The sequence below is a fragment of the Protopterus annectens genome, chromosome 7.part0, assembly GCF_019279795.1.
Source record: "Protopterus annectens isolate FY-2018-M chromosome 7.part0, PAN1.0, whole genome shotgun sequence".
Taxonomy (NCBI): domain Eukaryota; kingdom Metazoa; phylum Chordata; order Ceratodontiformes; family Protopteridae; genus Protopterus; species Protopterus annectens.
Window position 1 is genome coordinate 519,184,642 of NC_056739.1, and position 19,852 is coordinate 519,204,493.

Here is a 19,852-nt window from a genome sequence, read left to right on the forward strand (position 1 = left end):
CTAGACATTATGTGGAAAAATTATCTTTCTCTCTTACATAACTCATGCAGTTTTAAAAAGTTGGTTATGAGACTTAAATTTGTACTCACTTTTGGACCAAACTACAGGCTGAAACAAAACTGACATTAACCCATTTCAGTTATGTGAACCAAGTATAATTAAAAGGCCAGTGGGATGTAAATATATGTGCGTAAATGTGTAAGCATGTAGGCAGAATTTTAGTTTATAGACAAAATTCTACATGGGAGGGTGGCCTAATGGGTTGGGAGGTGGCCTAATGGTTAAGGTGTTTGCCTTACAAACACAAGGTGCAGGGTTTGAATCTCACAAGGGATAATTGGCTAGGCTTAAAATGGCTCGCAAGGGCAGTTAGCTTAGTACTAATCTATGAACCTATCTATCTATGTGTAAAATTGTTTTTTTATTGATGAGAGAGTGGTGTAAGGAGCTAGCTTCTACTACCAATGATACTGGCTGCCTCAAGAGAAGCCCCAAAGAGAGCATGACTATATTTAAGGCAGGGCTGGAGTAGTCATGAGTGAATGTCTGAGCTTCATTTCATTAAAACAGGTATTCAGTTGCACTTGATATACCTAAGCATTATTAGTTCAAAACTCTGAAACTGATGTAACAACTGAAGCTGCACTTTAAAAAAATACAGTTTAATTTTATTCAGTTGAAAACAATGAATTTTACCTTGCACCTGATAATAATGCCTTACATATATTACAAATGTAGCCAATCGGTAACAAAAATATGTAAATCTCTTTTGCCAGAGTAGTTCTATGAAAAGAAACCACTTCAGGTATAAGATCAAAGAGATTCCAACATCTAAAATATTAGAACAGCTATAAGCAAAAGTATGGCATATATTACACAAATATATAGGACCAATCTTCAAAACTAATACCACAAACCAGAACAATGGATTTAAATAATAAGCTTATAACATGAATTATGCAGCTCATAGAATGAATCATCACTTAGTAAAGATAATTTACAAACTGATCATTTAAAGTATCTTTAGATTACACAACAGGATTGATGATATTTCTTTTACACCAAATCTTTTCACTGGCTTTCACTGCAGTTGCATATTACATCCTGACACCTTTCTTCGTCATTGTAAGTTAATAATATGCACATGTAAATGAATGAATGTGAATCCAGCCTTTTCAAAAGTGCCTCATCTCAGTGCAATACAATGGCTTTCCAAAGCAGCATCTTTTAAATGAATGATGTTGTCAGATTACTTCACTTATGAGTTCCAAGTAAATGTACAGTCATTTGAAATAAAGCTGCGATGGGTCAGAGCAGATCGCTTCCTGCACTTCAGTCTTCAGACTGCCAACTTGCTCTGATATGTTTTGACACCAGATGTCTAGCTACAGAATAAAAGTGTAAAATTCACCTGCTCTGAAAAGAACAGAAAAATAATCATTATTCCAATATACATGCCATTTGCAGCAGATTTTTTTACAATGTGCTGTTCATTCATCATGGTACTGTGCAATTTTACAATGAGGCTTTTTCTTTTTAATCCATTTTTATTTTTTTTTTTATTTTTTTTCACCATTGTCACTGAAAACTAAACTCCAGGCTGGAAGAACACAAAAAAAAATATTTTTAATGCCATTATTTGTATAAATGGATTGTCTGAATTATGCAGCTACTTAACACATATCATTACTTTCTTACACTAAACTACAACGAAAAAAAAAACAAAAAAAAAAAACATTAATTATGTAAATGAAAAATAGAAAGTTCTAGACTGCAGTTAAGACTGTAACACACACACACACACACACACACACACACACATATATATATATATATATATATATATATATATATATATATATATATAGATATGATCCTTGATCTCCTAATGGAGGCAGTTGGATATTTATTATTCTCAAGACACTCATGGTGCAGCTTCTGGAGAGAGAGGAGAGAGAGAGAGAGAGAGAGAGAGAGAGAGAGTCTGAGTCATACAGGATGAGTCATTCATTGTCAAATAGAAACAATTAATTCCTAACACATAAAAAGCTATAACATTTTATAACATTGTTGCATCCATCATTGTTCAAGCTGTTAGACTCGTATTTAGGCTGTGTGAAGAAAGAAGTAGTAATTGTTTACCTGACCTCATACAGATTGTTTCTTTAAATGCCCAAGTTTCATTTTGAAACTGTCTGCATCTTGTTTAGTGAGTTTACAATAGTGCAACAACAAGCATGTACAAATGCCACATGCACTGTTATAGTTGATTAAATGTTATTTATTGAATTTATAATGTGTTTTGTATTACTGTAACTCATGACTAGCAAGAAGTCTTACTCAATTGCTGAAAAGATCAATAGGAACTCATGCTAAATCCTGATTCAGATAGCATCTCACTAAAGCATGTTGAAATGTCTGCTGACAAGACATCCAAGCCAAGACATTATTGTATTTCAATAGGTATGTTGCAAAGGCAGGTCATGCTTTAAAAGGTTGTGAAGAATCTGGAGCCATTAATGCTATTAAAATTGGATCAGATGGATTATTTCACACTATATGCCCATAGGCATTCTTTATGTCCTGACCAAGATAATCAGGAAAGTTTGTTTGTGTCTTTCGGCTTTTCCCGGTTAGGGGTCGCCACAGCAGAACTCCGGTCCGCTAATGATTGGCAGTAGAGTTTTACATGCTGGCTTGCCGGGCCTAACGCACAACCTTCAACGAAGGAACGCCCGTTCATGCATGTCGCCACATAGCAGACGCTCTAACTGAGAATCGAATGGGCAACGTCTAACTGTGAGGCGACAACGTTACCGCAGCACCACCACCGCAGTCCAAGATAATCAGGAAAGTGATTTATAAAAATTCCTTGCTTTTAGATATCTCTGGCCACATTATTGCTACCTAGCCTGACTTCAGGGCTGGCCATGTCAGAGATAGATAAGGATATTAAATGGGATAGACATGCCCAAGGTATTTGTCTTTGTTGACCATGGTCATTCTTCGCTCAAAATGACATGACTGATTCCAAGTGGGTTTATGGCAGCCTTATAATGAGGTTAAAGAGTGACAAAAGTGGTGGATCTCTTTGTTATAAGCTCTGAGGACTGAGGATGGTGTAGGTGTATTTGGATGAATACTGAGCCATATTCTCTTTGATCTCAGAATAATTCAAAAGTAAGAGTTGTATGCTAAGATTAGATTGCTTCAATATGTTATGATAATTACTACAAGGCTTCACATCATGCCTGTAGTTTGGTGTCCATTCTCTTGAGGGATGACTATTTGACAGCATCCAAGTTCTCAGTACTAGCGAAAGAAAGATATTTTTAAGAATCTGACAGTGTTGTCAGTGATGAGTACATCTGCAGTTGAAGTTATGACTTTTGAAGCTGTGCCAGAATTCAGGTAACTCAAGTTCCTTGTCATTTAGAAACTGACCAATGCCAAACAACATTCAATGATCTGCTGCACAAACTACATTATAGTTTGGGTTTACATTCTATATGGCACCTTAGATCAAAGTAGCAGATTATCCGATCCATGTTCCTCTTCGTCTTTCTGCATGGGGCTGTGAACCTTACTGTTCCATTGCTCAAAGACATGTCTAACTTAGAAACTGCTTATCAACATACTGTCAGGTTTAGCCTGAAAATCCAGAACTATGGTCAAGATGGATTACTAGGCGTAGAGTTTCATGCATTACAAAACATGTCACACGGTACATGTGATTTTGTACCATCTTGTGCCAGCTATACTTTCTGTCTCATGCACATGTTATAATTGTTTCTATATGCAGGGTCGGTTCTTCTGATCACTTACTTTCATATATTTCTCAAGTACTTTCCAAAGCTGTTGAAGGGGTATTCAGCTGTGCTGTATCTGTTCTTTGGAAAAAACTCATTGGTTGGTTGAAGCAGTGTTTTTGTTTGTTGTTCTTTTTAAATACAAACTTAAGAACTTAAGTAGTTAAAAGCACAGTTCTTGTTCTTGGATGCAGGGTGAAGGACAGCCTACTGACATTTTGTCAGATGCTGACTTACTGTTTTTCTTTTTCTTTGCTTTATTCGTTCATACTCCTGTGTACCTCTTTGAGTTTCTCATCTTTTTCTCTTCTTCACTGCCTGATAGTACTCTATGACCTGCAATGGATGTCACCTTTTTCTCTCTAGCTAGTATATACTGTCTTATATATTATTGTATACTTTTCAGCCACAATGTGCTTCTAATCCAACTACTGTATTCAATACCCTTTTCAGCAATATTCTCTCTTCTACTGACAGGCAGACATGCAAACTGCTCAATTCTGACCATAACTGGCTATTATGTGTCCAAGACATGGATGCCAAAAAGATCACCACTTGAGCAAAGATCGAGAAGTGAATTGTGGCATCCTTATTGAGAACACATAATAATGGCCTTTGATTAGAGACCCAATCATAGTTCTTTGTAGCACAAGGAGCTTTATCGGCTTAATGTAGTTTTAATTACACACACACACACACACACACACACACACACACACACACACACACACACACACACACACACACACGCACATACATACACACACACACAAATAACTAGATGCATTGCTGGCTTTCCGAAGCCATAAAGCACTTAGTGAGCAGTATCATAAAGGCATCATGACACAATCTCCCAGCACTGGCAGATATAACTGCCTAGAACAATACCTGATCTTAACAAGTAAAGCGGGAGGTATTTAACAATTGTTAAGATTGTGTCTCAAACTATAGAAAATCTTAACTGATTAGTCTATTTTTGCGATATTGTAGCATAATCACCACACTCCATGCAGTACAATGTTATATGGTATACCTATAAAACCTTTCAACTAAACATTTAATGATATTTAATATACAGATCATTGCTGTAAGGTACTTTAACAAGGTATTGTCAAGCCAAGAAGAGCATTTTATTATTTCTTGTATCTTCATTCCTTTATTGTCAGGAATAATTTTGCTATAACTGTGTCTATTATCAGTGAAAATGATTCCAATTCATACAGCCTATCTTCAGTCATTACGTGGCTAGAACTTTTAATAATTCTTCAAACTGTTATTTGGTGCATCTGAATGACTGCAGTTCTAGGAACGTATATAGTCAATATTTTTCTGATCACTCCCACTCTTATCCCACAGATAAATAAGATTTCAGCTTACACTAATTTTTTAAATCTTCTTTCTTATTATTTTTTTCTTTGAACTTTATTTTTCTTTGTCTGCTATTAATATGTTTCTCCCTTCTCTGTACATGGTTTTACTGAACTATCTGTAGGCCCTACTTTACCCATTACCTCTACTGATGGATATCTTTCTTTTTTGACTTGAATGATTATGTTTTTCTTTTCACCTCTTTTCAAGATTTAACAGTGTTCCATAAGCAGATTGTCTTACATTAAAACAATTAATTAAAATAATGATTTTGTGCAGGTGTGCTCAACTTCTATATATTGAAGTAGTAATGAGACTGGATCTGTCTTTATTTCTCATCTCTTTTTTTAATTCATGGTTCCATCTAGTTTACGTAACTTTCCCAGTTTCCTGCCTTTGTTGCTGACTTGATTGTCTTGGAAATTCTTCTTTTCAAACTTAGACCAAGTCATGGGTTTTAAGATCTTCTTTGCATGCACAGAGGTAATATCTATTCACCAAAAATTGTGTGAGTTGTCTTGCTTATTCACAGGTAATACCTATCTCCTGCCATAATTGATGATTTCAAAAACACTTATACAATTATCTTTTCAAGAAACTAACTGTTTTAAATCATATAAATTAAAGACTCATAGCACCCCAGTGATAATGGCATACATATCAGGGACCCTTCTACTTTTTATACTCTCACAAGTAAATTTATTTAATTTATTTGCTCTGTTTAATTCTTCTACCACACTTCCCATTGCTTTTTTTATTTTTTCTCCCTTTAACTTTATTATTTGTCTAATGTTCATATATTTCTTCCTTCAACTGTTTTTCCTTAACTGTTTGCTAATACCTTTTCTTTCCAATTTCCTCCATAATGGATTATGTTCTGTCTAGATCATTACTCTATTAATTCCAAAAATGCGACTTTTCCATTTTAAGCTAAAAAAGATGTTTTCTTTACAGTTTCCCAAAGCTTTCTCAAATGAGCTTATTTTCCAAGCTCAAATAATTTCTTATGTCACTTTTCCTTCATCTACTTTAAGGCTACATCTTCTCTTCTTCTTCTTCACTTGATTTACTTGGAAATTCTTATTTTCAAACTTTTCATAATTTGTTTTCTTTAAACCTTTAGGCCCTGCACAGACACAGAATCAATCCTCATAAAAATGAAAGTTGTGCCTTGTGTCAACTTCAAAAGAAATGAGCCACTCCATTCCATTACAACCACATAGTCTATTATATATTTTATCTTTTTATTACCCTGTTTATACTATTGTATACCCTTTTTGATTAAAGCACCATATTTACTGCTAATTTGATTGTATCTGCTTTAATTTCTGAAAAAAACAAAAAACAAAAAACAAAAAAATATATACTTGTTTTCCCACCTTTCTAAGCTAGTATAGTCTAGTTTTCAGGTTAGTGCTGAATTCAGGGCTGTGTTACAAGTTTCTGTGTTTGCCCATACCTTACTTGGATAGAGGGAAGTTTTTCTGTTCACCTGTGAGAGAAGGGAGCTTTGAGCAGCCTATCTGTCCCTGGAGCAGTGGTTTCACCCCAGAAATTAGTAGTTTATTGGCCAATTTGGGCAAATTTCTATCTCTTTCATTTCCCTGCTATAAAACCTGCATTTGCAAGGTTTTTGTGCTAGTATACAGCTCAGCAAGCTCCTGCCTGGTACCCTGCAGAGTTCTACAGCAGCCGAGAGACAACAGAGAGACTTTGGACTGATTAAGTATCATTTTTCTGCATTTTCTTGCTGCCTTTAGCTAATTCCGCCTAAAACACTAGTTTTCTAGAGTTTCTGTGATTTAAAAAGCTTGTTTCAGCTACATATTGTACTTATTTTACTGCCTGTGCTTTAACAAAGTTGTTTTTGTGTTTAAATTACCTGTTTAACTGTTGTATGGTACACACTCAAGTGTGATAGCCATTTCTGTGCATTTAAAGTGTTTTTTTGATTGTATCTGCTTTATTTTCTGAAAAAAACAAAAAATATATACTTGTTTTCCCGCCTTTCTAAGCTAGTATAGTCCAGTTTTCAGGTTAGTGCTGAATTCAGGGCTATGTTACAAGTTTCTGTGTTTGCCTATACCTTACTTGGATAGAAGGAAGTTTCTCTGTTCACTGTGAGAGAGGGAGCTTTGAGCAGCCTATCTGTCCCTGGAGGAGTGGTTTCAGCCCAGAAATTAGTAGTGTATTGGTCATTTTGGGCTAATTTCTGTCTCTTTCATTTCCCTGCTATAAAACCCGCATTTGTGCGGTTTTGCACGCCGGGCAGTGCCGGTTAGCTAGGGCATAAGTATTCCCGGCTCCACAAAGTCAACTCTTCAATTTTTCCCTTGGAACTAGACATGCTTTTAACTTAAGCACTCAAACCATTCACTTCTCATACCGGCACTTGCTCAAAACTCATAGCAAGCACCAATAAACCTTAGCACTAGACCCCCCCCCCCCATACTGCAGAAAAGGACAAGGCTCTCTATTCGACCTTACCAGCCAATCAGTAAAACAGTTCACTGTACCTATCCAGGCATGTCCAAAGGGCAGTTTCAGATGTATTCTCTGGTCCAGCTGGTGAATCTGAGCATTCTGAGGCAATGTTACAATTGCCTCATGTACACAGATAACCCTCTCCTCCTTCCACCATACACTAATACATGTGAGAGATGCAATTATACAGCCAAACTGGAGGCTAAGCTCTCTCAACCCAAGACTGGACCAGGCAGTCAAGAGGAGAAGGGAATTACTTGCATCACACCACCAGTCTCACATAGACCTATGAAACCAGCCCAGGCAAAAAACACACATAAATACACTAAAACATACTCGGACGCTCTAAATAAAAATCTGCAGAAGCAACAGAAACCTCCAAAGCAGACATCCAAGCAACCTCCACCTCCCAACACAAACCATGAAACACATATTTCACAAAACCAATGTGCCACACAATCACAGCCCTTAAGGCAAAATAACATACCCAACACACTAGTAATAGGTGGCTCTATAGTCAGGCACTGACATCCAACTCACTAGGCTGAATAAGGAAAAGGTTACTGTCAGCTGACTGTTGGGTGCCAGGATCCACCACATAATACAAGCACTCAGGTCACTCCAGAACAAGTACAAATATGACTCTGTCATTGTCCATGTTGGTATGAATGACCTGAGTCATACCTCCCTGGACTACATGAAAAGAGACATGGAGGAGCTCTCTGATCACGTAGCCCAGGCTGGTATGACCCTGACCCTGAGTAGTATCCTGCCCTCACCAAGAATGATACCACAGTATAGAGAAAAAATTATCAATTTCAACAATTGGCTAAACTTCTGGTGTCATTCAAAGGGGATCCAGTGTCTGTCAGCCTGGGATGACATGCTCGACAAGCCACACTGCTTCGCTAGAGATGGCTTGCACCTGTCACCCTTAGGCTTTTGAATACTGGCCAAGGCTCTTGCCACCCCCATAGTGCCTTTTTTAGGCAAGGCTCAAAAGACAAACCCACCACTGTAAATAGCACAAGTAACAAAAAACTGAGGGTAATGCTACTCAATGACAGAAGTCTAAACCTCAAAATGCATGCACTCAAGGCACTCCTCATTATGGAGAAAAATCGATATATGTGCAGTAACAGAAACCTGGTTTAAGGTTCCAGAGAGCACCCCAGCACTACCAGGCTACAACTCATACCATACATTTTGGCCACAAAACCCAGATTGAAATACAAAAGGTGGGGGAGTATCCATATTCATCAAGGATACCCACACCTCCAGGTTAGTGGCACAGCACAATGCTTCAGAGATCATCCACGTGCAACTAACAATGGGCAAAACTGCTATTTAAATTATAGCTTGCAGCAGATCTCCCACCATGTCCCAGGACGCCCACTCTGCATTCCTGGAAACACTGGGAAACATAAAGGTCCTACCAAACACCCTGATATTGGGTGATTTTAATTACCCAAACATTAACTGGGAGAACTACTAAAGTACAAACTCCCTTGCCCACCATTTCCTAGAATTTATAAACTCAAGCGCCCTGGATCAACTGGTCAACACCCCCACCAGAGGTGACAACATATTGGACCTGGTCATCACCAACATGAGTGACCGGTGTTCCACACTGGAGGTCAACCCCTTGCTTGTTAGATCTGACCATAAACTAATTACTCTGGATATCCATATTCCACCACCACCCTCGGTCATAGAAACTACCGTGAAAAACGTTTCAAAAGCAAACTTCCACTTTACTTAAGACCAAGGTGAGAAGTTTCAAAGCCCCCATGCTAAAGGATAACACTGTCCAAGCTGCAAAATCCTTTACTAATGCACTCTACGGGCACCTACAAGAATGCATGGATCCCAAACAAAGCCAAGACTCACTCCTCCAAGAAAAGGAAACCAGTCTGGTGGACCCCTGCCATAAACAAGCTATACAATAGAAGGAGGAAACTAGTACAGAAAAGAGTAAAATCCCCAAGAAGGGAAGACATCCCTGATCAGTATCAGCAAAAAACTACATTCCCTCATAAAATCATCCAAGGCTAGCTTCGAAAGAAAAACTGTCATGGACTCCAAAGATAACCACAAGGCATTCTTTAGCTATGTCAAGAATCTAAGTGGCAATCCTCAGATCTGCTCAGACTTAGTGCAGAATGGCACAAAATACACTGAACCGACTGATATAGCCAACATCTTGGCAGACAGGTTCAGTGCAAACTTCACCCCCCCTCACCCCCAAAAGGGCCCATATCTATACCAGAAGAATGTAGTGCCCCTGAAATGACAGACAATCAGGTTAAAACAGCCCTCTCCAAAGCCAAAAACACAGCATCAATGGGACTGGATGGTGTCCCAGGCTGCATCCTACACAAGCTCATAGATGAACTAACCCCTCACCTAAACACACTGTTTAAACTCAGCCTCTCCACAGGCTACGTGCCCACAGAGTGGCGCACAGCAACGGTTATTTCACTCCACAAAGGTGGAGCCACAACAGACCCCAGGAACTATCGCCCTATAAGCCTGACTAGCTTGGTCTGCAAAACTATGGAGTGCATCATCATGGACCTCATTAACAGAGGCACTAGAAACCTCCAAACACTGGACCCTACCCAGTTCAGTGTTGTTAAGGGCAGATCATGCCTCCTAAACCTGGTGGACATCTTTGAGACAGTTACCAAGGCTATAGATGAAGGAAAGGTGGTCCACACAGTCTACCTAGACCTTGGAAAGGCCTTCGACACCATTCCCCACTCAGGTATTATAGACAAGCTCACCAGTCTGAACATAAACCCCTATGTCACGAGATGGGTTGCCAACTGTCTCACGGACAGAACCCACATGGTAAGAGTTGCGGGACCTAGGTCTGACTCTAAACCGGTTACAAGTGGCATTCCCCAGGGCTCAGTCCTAGGACCCCTCCTGTTCGGCATATACTTCTCAGAGGTACAGGTAAGCACAGGAGGACTATGGATGACCAAATTCGCAGATGACTGCAAACTTGGGGCTATAATTGACTCTCTGGCTGACACAGACATCCTCCAAAAGGGTCTCACTGAGACAGATACCTGGTGTCAAAACCATGGCCTCAAGCTAAATGCCAAAAAGTGCATAGTCATCCCCTTTGGAAAAAACAAAGTATCCACAAACTACCACATAGGTGGTAGCCCCCTAAATATGGAAGATGTAATAAGGGATCTGGGGACCCAAGTAGATAGTAACCTCTCCTTTGATAATCACATTGCCAAAGTGGTTAGAAAATCCTTCTATGTAGCCTACCTAATCACAAAAGGGTTTTCATCCAGATCAAAAGAGGTCATTGGGCCCCTCTATGCATCACTCATCAGACCCATCATAGAGTACAATGCCCCATTTGGGATGTACCTTACAAGCCACCTGCAACAACTGGAAAGACCACAGAAGTACCTCACCAAGAGGATCACTGGTCTCAAGCAGATGCCCTATGCAGCTCGACTGAAGAAACTCCAGCTGTACTTGATTGCATACTGCCTACTCAGAGGTGATCTCTGCCTGACATACAAGGCTATGTCCAACCCAGAATTGATGGACATGCTCGACCTAAAGAAAACCATATCCCCTTGAGCCACAAGCTCCAGGGATCTAAACCTCACCACAACAATAAATAGGATATGCTGGAGGGATAGATTCCTGTCCCAGAGACTTCCCATGCTCTGGAACAAGATTCCAATCTACATTAGGCAGAGCTCCTTGCTAACCCTCTTCAAGAGAAACCTTGACGAGTGGATGGGAAACAGAAAGTTTACCCAGGGGATCACCTCAATGGCTCTGCTGGACAGAGGCACAGAGAACTAATCTAAGGGGGCGGTGAAAGCCAACACATTCTGGCTAGGCTTATAAATGCTTTTGGGCAGATAGCCTAGTACCTACCTATGAACCTAATTTATTGCTAATTTTGCCTTCTCTCTTGTTAAATGTCAAAGGTGATAGAACATTAAATTGTTATAATAGACTGGGTAAATAAATGAACTACCAATCATCGATTAAAGACTCATGGTTACTGCCTTTATGCAAAACTAAAAACAATTATCTTTTTTTAAGTGCATGTAGTCAGTCCTCACAATGTAGACTTTTTATTCACTGTTGTTTATTATAATGGGCTATAATTGTAGAATCTGAATATTTAGTCATGTTATTCCAGATAGAGAGTCTGATGTTTTCTTTTAAGTAGCTTTGATTTTTAATGTACACATCATACTTGCTCCCTGATATACAGCGTACATACCAAAGAGTTTTACAGCACAGCAAGCTATTGACTGCTCTTCACATCACCTCATGTTTTACATTGTGACTTCATGCTTTCAAGTTCATTAGGTAAACAGAAGGTATGTTGCGTTGTTGTTGTTGGTCTTTCGGCTTTTCCCGTTTAGGGGTCGCCACAGCAGAACTCCAGTCCGCTAATGATTGGCAGTTGATTTTCACGAACGCTGAGGTGCCAGCTCGATATTCAACCTTCAACGAAGGCACACCCATTCACACATGTCTTTCGAAGGCCCACCCAATCGTGGGGAGGACATGCAGACTCCACACAGAAGGCACTCCCCGCACTCTAGCCAAGAATCAAACGGGAGAACCTCTTGCTGTGAGGCAACAACGCTACCGCTGCACCATCGGACAGAGGCACAGAGAACTAATCTAAGGGGGCGGCGAAAGCCAACACATTACAGCTAGGCTTATAAATGCCTTCGGGCAGATAGCCTAGTACCTACCTATTAACCTATGAACCTAATTTATTGCTAATTTTGCCTTCTCTCTTGTTAAATGTCAAAGGTGATGTTGTGGAATACTGTCCTTTCTCGCCTATGTCCATATTCATGTTTTACTAGTTTTAGTAGTTTTGGTCTTGTATACCTCCTAACTGTACCAGGTGTTTGCTGGGGGGGGGGGCATCCCACAGGGTCATTTACTGTGGGAATGCAGGCTATGCACTGGAAATGTGCCTGATGACACTGATCACAAACGCACACACTCCCACAGAAGAACACCTTAATGAGGCACACGCTCTAACCAGATATATCATAGAGCATGTGTTTGGGCTGCTGAAGTCACATTTCTGGTGCCTAGATACATCTAGTGAAGCCCTGTTGTACAGTCCATGGACATATACTGAAATCTTCACAGTATGTGCCGTGCTGCATATCATAATCCTGAGGAAACAGCTGCAGCAGGATCAGCAAGGGGAAGGGGCAGACATCCCACCACCGATGTTAAGGTCATCACAGCCACAGGAAGATGAGGAGTCAGAGGGGGAACCACCAGCTGCTGTGGGTGTAGGCAGGCGTAGGTGTGCACAACATGCCCTTGTATTGGCTAAGAGACAATGCATAGCACACTCACTCACCACCTGTGGGCCTAAAACCTTCCTCCTACACAGATACATATACTAAGATTGATGCCAGACAATGCTCACATCCTTTACCTCCCCATGTATTGGCTGTGTACTGCTTGCAGCAGACAGAGTCAGCCCTGAACTAAGACTGTGGAAACTGCTGCATTTACAAGGTAAGTCCTGCACCTGGAGTGTATTGTTTAATAAAATGATGGCATATCCTTGTATTTCATGACTTGGTATTGTCAGCAAGTAAAAGATGGAAGATATACAGAAATTACCTTAACATGTGACAGCAGGGACTTATTTGACATATCTATTTCTAGGGATCTAAACCTCAGCACAATGATAAATAGGACGTGCTGGAGGGATAGATTCCTGTCCCAGAGACTCCCCCATGCTTTGGAACAGGATTCCAATCTACATTAAGCAGAGCCCCTCACTAACACTCTTCAAGAGAAACCTTGATGAGTGGATGGGAAACAAAAAATTTACCTCGGGGATAACTGCAGTGTGCCTGCTGGACAGAGGCACAGGGAACTAATGGCTCTGCTGGACAGAGGCACAGGGAACTAATCTAAGGGGGCGGCAAAAGCCAACACATTCTGGCTAGGCTTATACATGCCCTCAGGCAGATAGCCTAGTACTTACCTATGAACCTATGAACATTAAATTGTTATAATGCACTGGGTAAATAAATGAACTACCAATCATCGGTTAAAGGCTCATGGTTACTGCCTTTATGCAAGAATAAAAACAATTATTATCTTTTTTTAAGTGCATGTAGTCAGTCCTCACAATGTAGACTTTTTATTCACTGTTGTTTATTATAATGGGTTATAATTGTAGAATCTGAACATTTAGTCATGCTATTCCAGATAGAGATTCTGATGTTTTCTTTTAAGTAGCTTTGATTTTTAATGTACACATCATACTTGCTCCCTGATATACAGCATACATACCAAAGAGTTTTACAGCACAGCAAGCTATTGCCTGCTCTTCACATCACCTCCTATTTTACATTCTGATTTCATGCTTTCAAGTTCATTAGGTAAACAGAAGGTATGTTGCGTATAGGTGATATAAACATACTCTTCATATTCTAAATTTAGTACAAATTACTGTGATAAATACATTTTTGGAGGACTTGTTATTGAGGCATCAGCATTTGTTGATTTTTGCTCTTTTTTTTTGATTTTGCAGATGCGTGAAGATCCAGGCAAATTAATGTTTTACTGTATATTAAATAATATTTGACATTTCAGTAGCATATATCTGTGGTTTGGAATATAATACACCCTCTAACATCCATGATTCATAATAAAAGCAGAGTGTGGATAGTCTTTTTCAGCCCGTGTCTTCTTTTCACTTCAGAAGGTATTCTTTGGTTAAAACTAGCTACTTGCAGAAGAATTTATTAGCTACTATCAGATAAATGCATGAATAAAATGGCTTGCCAAAAAGTTTACTAATTTTATGTGCTGTACCTATATAAACTTTGTCATTAGGATTTTAGCCCCTCTTACAATCTAATTAATGATGGTATCACTGCTCTAGGGCAATTAAACATGAATGTGAGTGGGCAGATTCATGACTACATGAGAATAAACTTTATACACAATTTATGTTTGGTTGGTCTACTGTAGATGAGTTTCTTCACAGCCCTGTTTTACATTACAAATACCTGTTGCAAGAAATCAGACAATTCCTTTCGACAATGCTTGCCTTGGTGATCTGCTAGTATGGCTACATTATGTAAATCTGTAAACAATTTAAAGCTGATCTAGCTAGCTTAAGACTTTTATCTATTATCTTCTTGGAAGGAGAAGCTTTTCTTCCTCTTTATTTAACTAAATGTCTTACTTTTAAACTAAATAAGAAACTGGGATTATTTCCATCTTTATGATCTTTAGAAGATATACTGTTTCTGTTCATAAATGTACTGAATTCCAGATGAAATGAATGAAAATAAAACAGTCCTGTTATTCTCTAAAATACCATCCTCTGTCACACTTGTTTTTCTGTGAACAAAGACCACTGAGAGGCAAACAACTGAACTCCACACTTTTAATATACAAAAAATTAAAATATATAAAACAAACAATGCACGTGAAGCGCTTTTCGTCCGGCTTAGTAGCCAGACTTCATCAGACAAACCACAGATAAAAACACTTGTTTTTCTCTTTTCATAAGGAGCCCAGTATAATCCATTATATTCATTTACTTTCCCAAAACATTCTTTGGTGGTAGTGGTGGTTACCTTTTGTTTGGCTCAGAACTTACCAAATCATAGACTAGGATGATGTTCATTAACCTGAACATATGTCATGCTATTTCTGAGCTGTGATGGCTGAGATATTATTTGTGTTAATTGAGATGCACTTATTATATGTGTTCATATTTTGTTAATCAGGTTAAATCTACTGGGCAGAGTCCATTTCTACATGGGACTTGGGGAGAAAAGCTCCCAGAGAGAGAGAACATATACAAAGAAAAACAAAAAAATGATCGAGAGAATGAGTGTAGTATTTAATAAGGAAACAAACGTGGTATACACACAATTAAAATTTTTACCAAACAAAACTCTCTGAGGTATGTATTCAAGCAAGATCACAAAAGAAACTATGTTTAAAATATGTCGAAACTTACCTCATCACAAAGTATTAGCAAGGAAGTCTTCAGGCATTGAAGTCACATGACTAAACAAACCCCAGTTTGCACTGGTCCACAGTGACCATGAGCAGAGCCCTTCACTGGGACAATAACTGTTGGAGCAAAGGATCTGAAAAAGACACAGCAACAGCGTGAGACATAAAGCCCCAAAAAATAGAAATGTGCATACAGTCCTTTGAAATGAAACCCAAACCCAATATTAACCTTTACATTTTGTGCGCATATACCTTCCATGGTCAGTCTTAAAGAAAATAACTACTTGATGTATTATAGATACATGACGGGCACAAAACAGGGTGATGTAGGGTTGGAAGTTAGTGGCATACTGTGACACAATAAGAAATGCTTGGTTACATCTTCACATATTTTTGCAGGGAAACCGATGTAACAAGAGTAACTTATGGTTCTGCTTTATTATTTTTTAATTCATAAAAAGTAGCAGCAGAAGTTAATGATAATTTGGCTTTTTGTGTCCACTGAAACACGGAAAGAAACATTTCTGCTGCAGCCCTTGGATATATACAACAACCTTGAAATTGCCATATTTAGCTGTGGATCTGGGACGAGACTATACTGTGTCACTGACTCCACTCACACTGTGCAATACTGTGAAAAAATATCTGACTCTAATACCTTCACTTTAATACAGCTTAGTTGACTAACTTAAAGAAGATAATATGCCAGGATTGCAAGAGCTATGTATTATAAAAAAATAAGACCAGAAAAAAGAAAATGACAATGACACACTGAAAGCCTCAAGGAAAATTCAAGGGTATATTAAGATGTTCTCTGATGGAAATAGCTTTCTATTTCTGACTGTATTCATTTAGAAGGACCAAATCTAAAATTCTGTGCAGTGTTTAGCGATATCCCCAGGGATATAGGAAGGCTTGCCCCTGTGCTAAAGTCTTATCTCAGAATGTTTCTACATCATGGTAATTCTTTCTGATTCATATTCTGGTTGCCCACTATGTTTTTTTCCCTTGTGAGGGCCTTACAGAGGAGAATGGCCTTGGGGGCTAAAGCTGCATGCATGCAGTCTGGGTGAGCAGCTAATGATAAAAGGCCATGTTTTCTTCCTGGGAAGTGTCTGTAATGTCCTCTTTACTCAGACAAGTGATTCAGCAAATTGGTTAGCTGTGTAAACCTTAACTCTAGGAGGAAAAAGTAAGCACCATATTTTGACAGTGGTCCTCCATTCACTCCTATGGGATTACCTACAACACGGGTAAGCCCAGTCAAGCCAGGGAGGTGGGGATGTGCCATTGTGTATATTTATGCAGATGTGTGAGTGTGTGTGTGTGTGTGTGTGTGTGTGTGTGTGTGTGTGTGTGTGTGTGTGTGTGTGCCTGAGATTAGGTAGGAAATGACAAATTCGGATATGTGTATGCACATGTATGTGAGTGAGTGTGTGTGGGTGTGTGTGTGTGTGTGTGTGTGGGGGGGGTGTGTGTATATGTGTGTGTGTGTGTGTGTGTGTGTGTGTGTGTGTGTGTGTGTGCGTGTGTGCGTGTGTGTGTGTGTGTGTGTGTGTGTGTGTGTGTGTGTGTGTGTGTGTGTGTGTATGTGTCTGTGTATATCTGCCTGGTGATCACAGTATGGTAACCAGTCTAGATGTTTATGTTGTGTGTGTGTGTGTGTGTGTGTGTGTGTGTGTGTGCGTGTGTGTGTGTATGTGTCTGTGTATGTGTATATCTGCCTGGTGATCACAGTATGGTAACCAGAGAATCACTAGTCTAGATGTTTATGTTGTGTCTGTGTGGGTGTGTGTGTGTGTGTGTGTGTGTGTGTGTGTGTGTGTGTGTGTGTGTGTGTGTGTGTGTGTGTGTGCGTGTGTGTGTATGTGTCTGTGTATGTGTATATCTGCCTGGTGATCACAGTATGGTAACCAGAGAATCACTAGTCTAGATGTTTATGTTGTGTCTGTGTGTGTGTGTGTGTGTGTGTGTGTGTGTGTGTGTGTGTGTGTGTGTGTGTGTGTGTGTGTGTGTGTGTGTCTGGGGGAACATTTGCTAATTCAATGCATGGGTTGCAGAGACATGGTAATGAGCCACTAATGAGGTGTCTGTCACTTTGGCTTTACCATGTCTCTGACTCAGAATTTGTATTTGAGTTGCTTGCTGGTCAGCCTGTGTTGGGCAAGTACATGATAAGAAATTCAGCCATCAGACTTTTAATGGAAATTTGGGTTGGACAGAGACATCTCACAAGACATTGCTGCGTAATTAAGATTATACTAGAATTCTTGCAGGACAGATGAGAGAACTGGTAATAAATCTCACTAATATTTTCAATGATAGCTGGTAGAGGGATAATGATTCAGGACACTACAGAGGCAGTTATAAGTCTCTGTCACAGGAATGGAAGTTTCACAAAGGCTAAAACCTGCTGACTTTTCAATTTGACCTCTGTCAGTCATTCCATGAAATCATTGCTACAATATATGTTGCTGTACATGTGAGGTACCTGACAGAAGACAGCAAGGCTTCACATCAGGGCAGTCATATTAGACACATGTGGGTGGTAGACAGATCAGATTATAAATGTGACCTATTTAAATTTCTGAACATTTTTTTATCATGCTGTCATACTAAAATTTTCATAAACACATTTGACAGGTTTGAAATGGGACACAGAATGGTAGCATCAGTAAACATGGATGAGGCAATAGTGGGTCACAGTAAAAGGAGCTTGTTCAGATAAAAGAATTTTTACATACATAGTACAACTAGAGTCATTACTAGGGCTGATCCTTTTCTAATGTCTGAATAAATGACCTTGATCAAGTCCAGGAAGTAAATATATACCTCTTCACTTATAACACAAGTATAACACAAGAGATGATTCTTGTGCAAAGAAAGGTATAAAAAGTTTCATAAGTCCACAGGCTGAGTTGTCAAGCAAATGGATAATAATCTGGCAATTATGGATAAGTGATTTAAACATGTCACTTTAAATGCAAAATTAACTAAAATATATACGAGTATAAAGTTATAGAGTTAACATTGAACTTGTCAGCTTTATAATACCAACAATACGAAATATTGCATGTTTAAAATATCATCATATAGTAAACATTAACAATCAAGTATTGTAGTACATGTCAACATCGACAATAAGTAACAGAAGTACTACTGCAGCATTAAAGTCGGCAGGGAATGTGATCGACAAAAGGTTAAATGATGGAATAATTGTATGAACATATATTTATACCACTAATACTGCACAGCATAAATAATAGCTGTAGTCTGACAACAAGTAAAGCAAAGTATAACAATGTACAAATGTAACAACACTTGTCAGTTCTTTAGTCCACATGCACTGTTGTCCAGGTGTACAGCGTCATGTAATATGTTTTACCCTGAAGCATAATCAAAACTTTATTGTTGTGCATGGAATGTGGTGACTACTCTCTGATATCTGGAAAAAGACAAATCAGTTAAATGCTTTTATAGTGTGAGACCCAATCTTAACAAATGTTCAGCACCCCCTGCTTTACTTGTTAAAACTGGGTATCATGCTAGGCAATGACCAGCAAACTACAGTGACAGAATAAAAAAGATTTGTTTCTGCCAGCTGTTTGTGCTGGCTATGTTTCCCTGACTTTTTCTATCATAACAGAATCTCTTACACTGTCTTTCTAAGAGCAAAACAATTGGTGATTTTTTCCCCTGTAACTAGTTATTACATGGAACAAATAAAGGTCTGTGCTTTTCAAACAATTATGATTGGGTAAACTATCATAACCATTTATTATGCATTATTGTAATGCATGCCACAAATCAGTTCTCTAGCTTCACTCTCAAGGTGAATTTCTTGGCAACCATGTCTCGAACACATAATTAGCCAGTTATAATTGGCAATCCACTCATAATCCCCTATGTTGTGATAAGCAAGAACCATAACTGTGCAAAATCTGCTTTAGACATGCTGTATTACACTTCAGACAAACACATGCATTTCTCCACAGGCTGTACTATGAGTATGTGGAATGACATATCCTGTTCTAGCATACAATGAGAGTTGAGAGTAATGATTGTTGCATCTGCAAATGGTAGCCCTTATGGTTGCTTGGAGTAACACTGATGTTATTAATGCTGAATATAATTATTAACAAGCTGCATACAGCGATCAAGAATGT

General features: G+C 38.9%; 1 protein-coding gene across 2 annotated transcripts in view; it reads right to left on the reverse strand.

Moving 5' to 3' along the window:
• Window positions 1-409: 409 nt before the first annotated feature.
• The window catches only part of CAMK1G (calcium/calmodulin dependent protein kinase IG), a 667,913-nt gene continuing 648,470 nt past the window's right edge, over window positions 410-19,852 (reverse strand). For both annotated transcript variants that reach the window (XM_044077134.1, XM_044077135.1), the window contains exons 12-13: window positions 15,688-15,820; window positions 410-1,416 (exon numbers count right to left, since the gene is read on the reverse strand). In XM_044077134.1, the coding sequence (XP_043933069.1) occupies window positions 15,730-15,820 (91 nt within the window). In that variant the 3' untranslated portion in view covers window positions 410-1,416; window positions 15,688-15,729. The remainder of the gene's footprint in view (window positions 1,417-15,687; window positions 15,821-19,852) is intronic.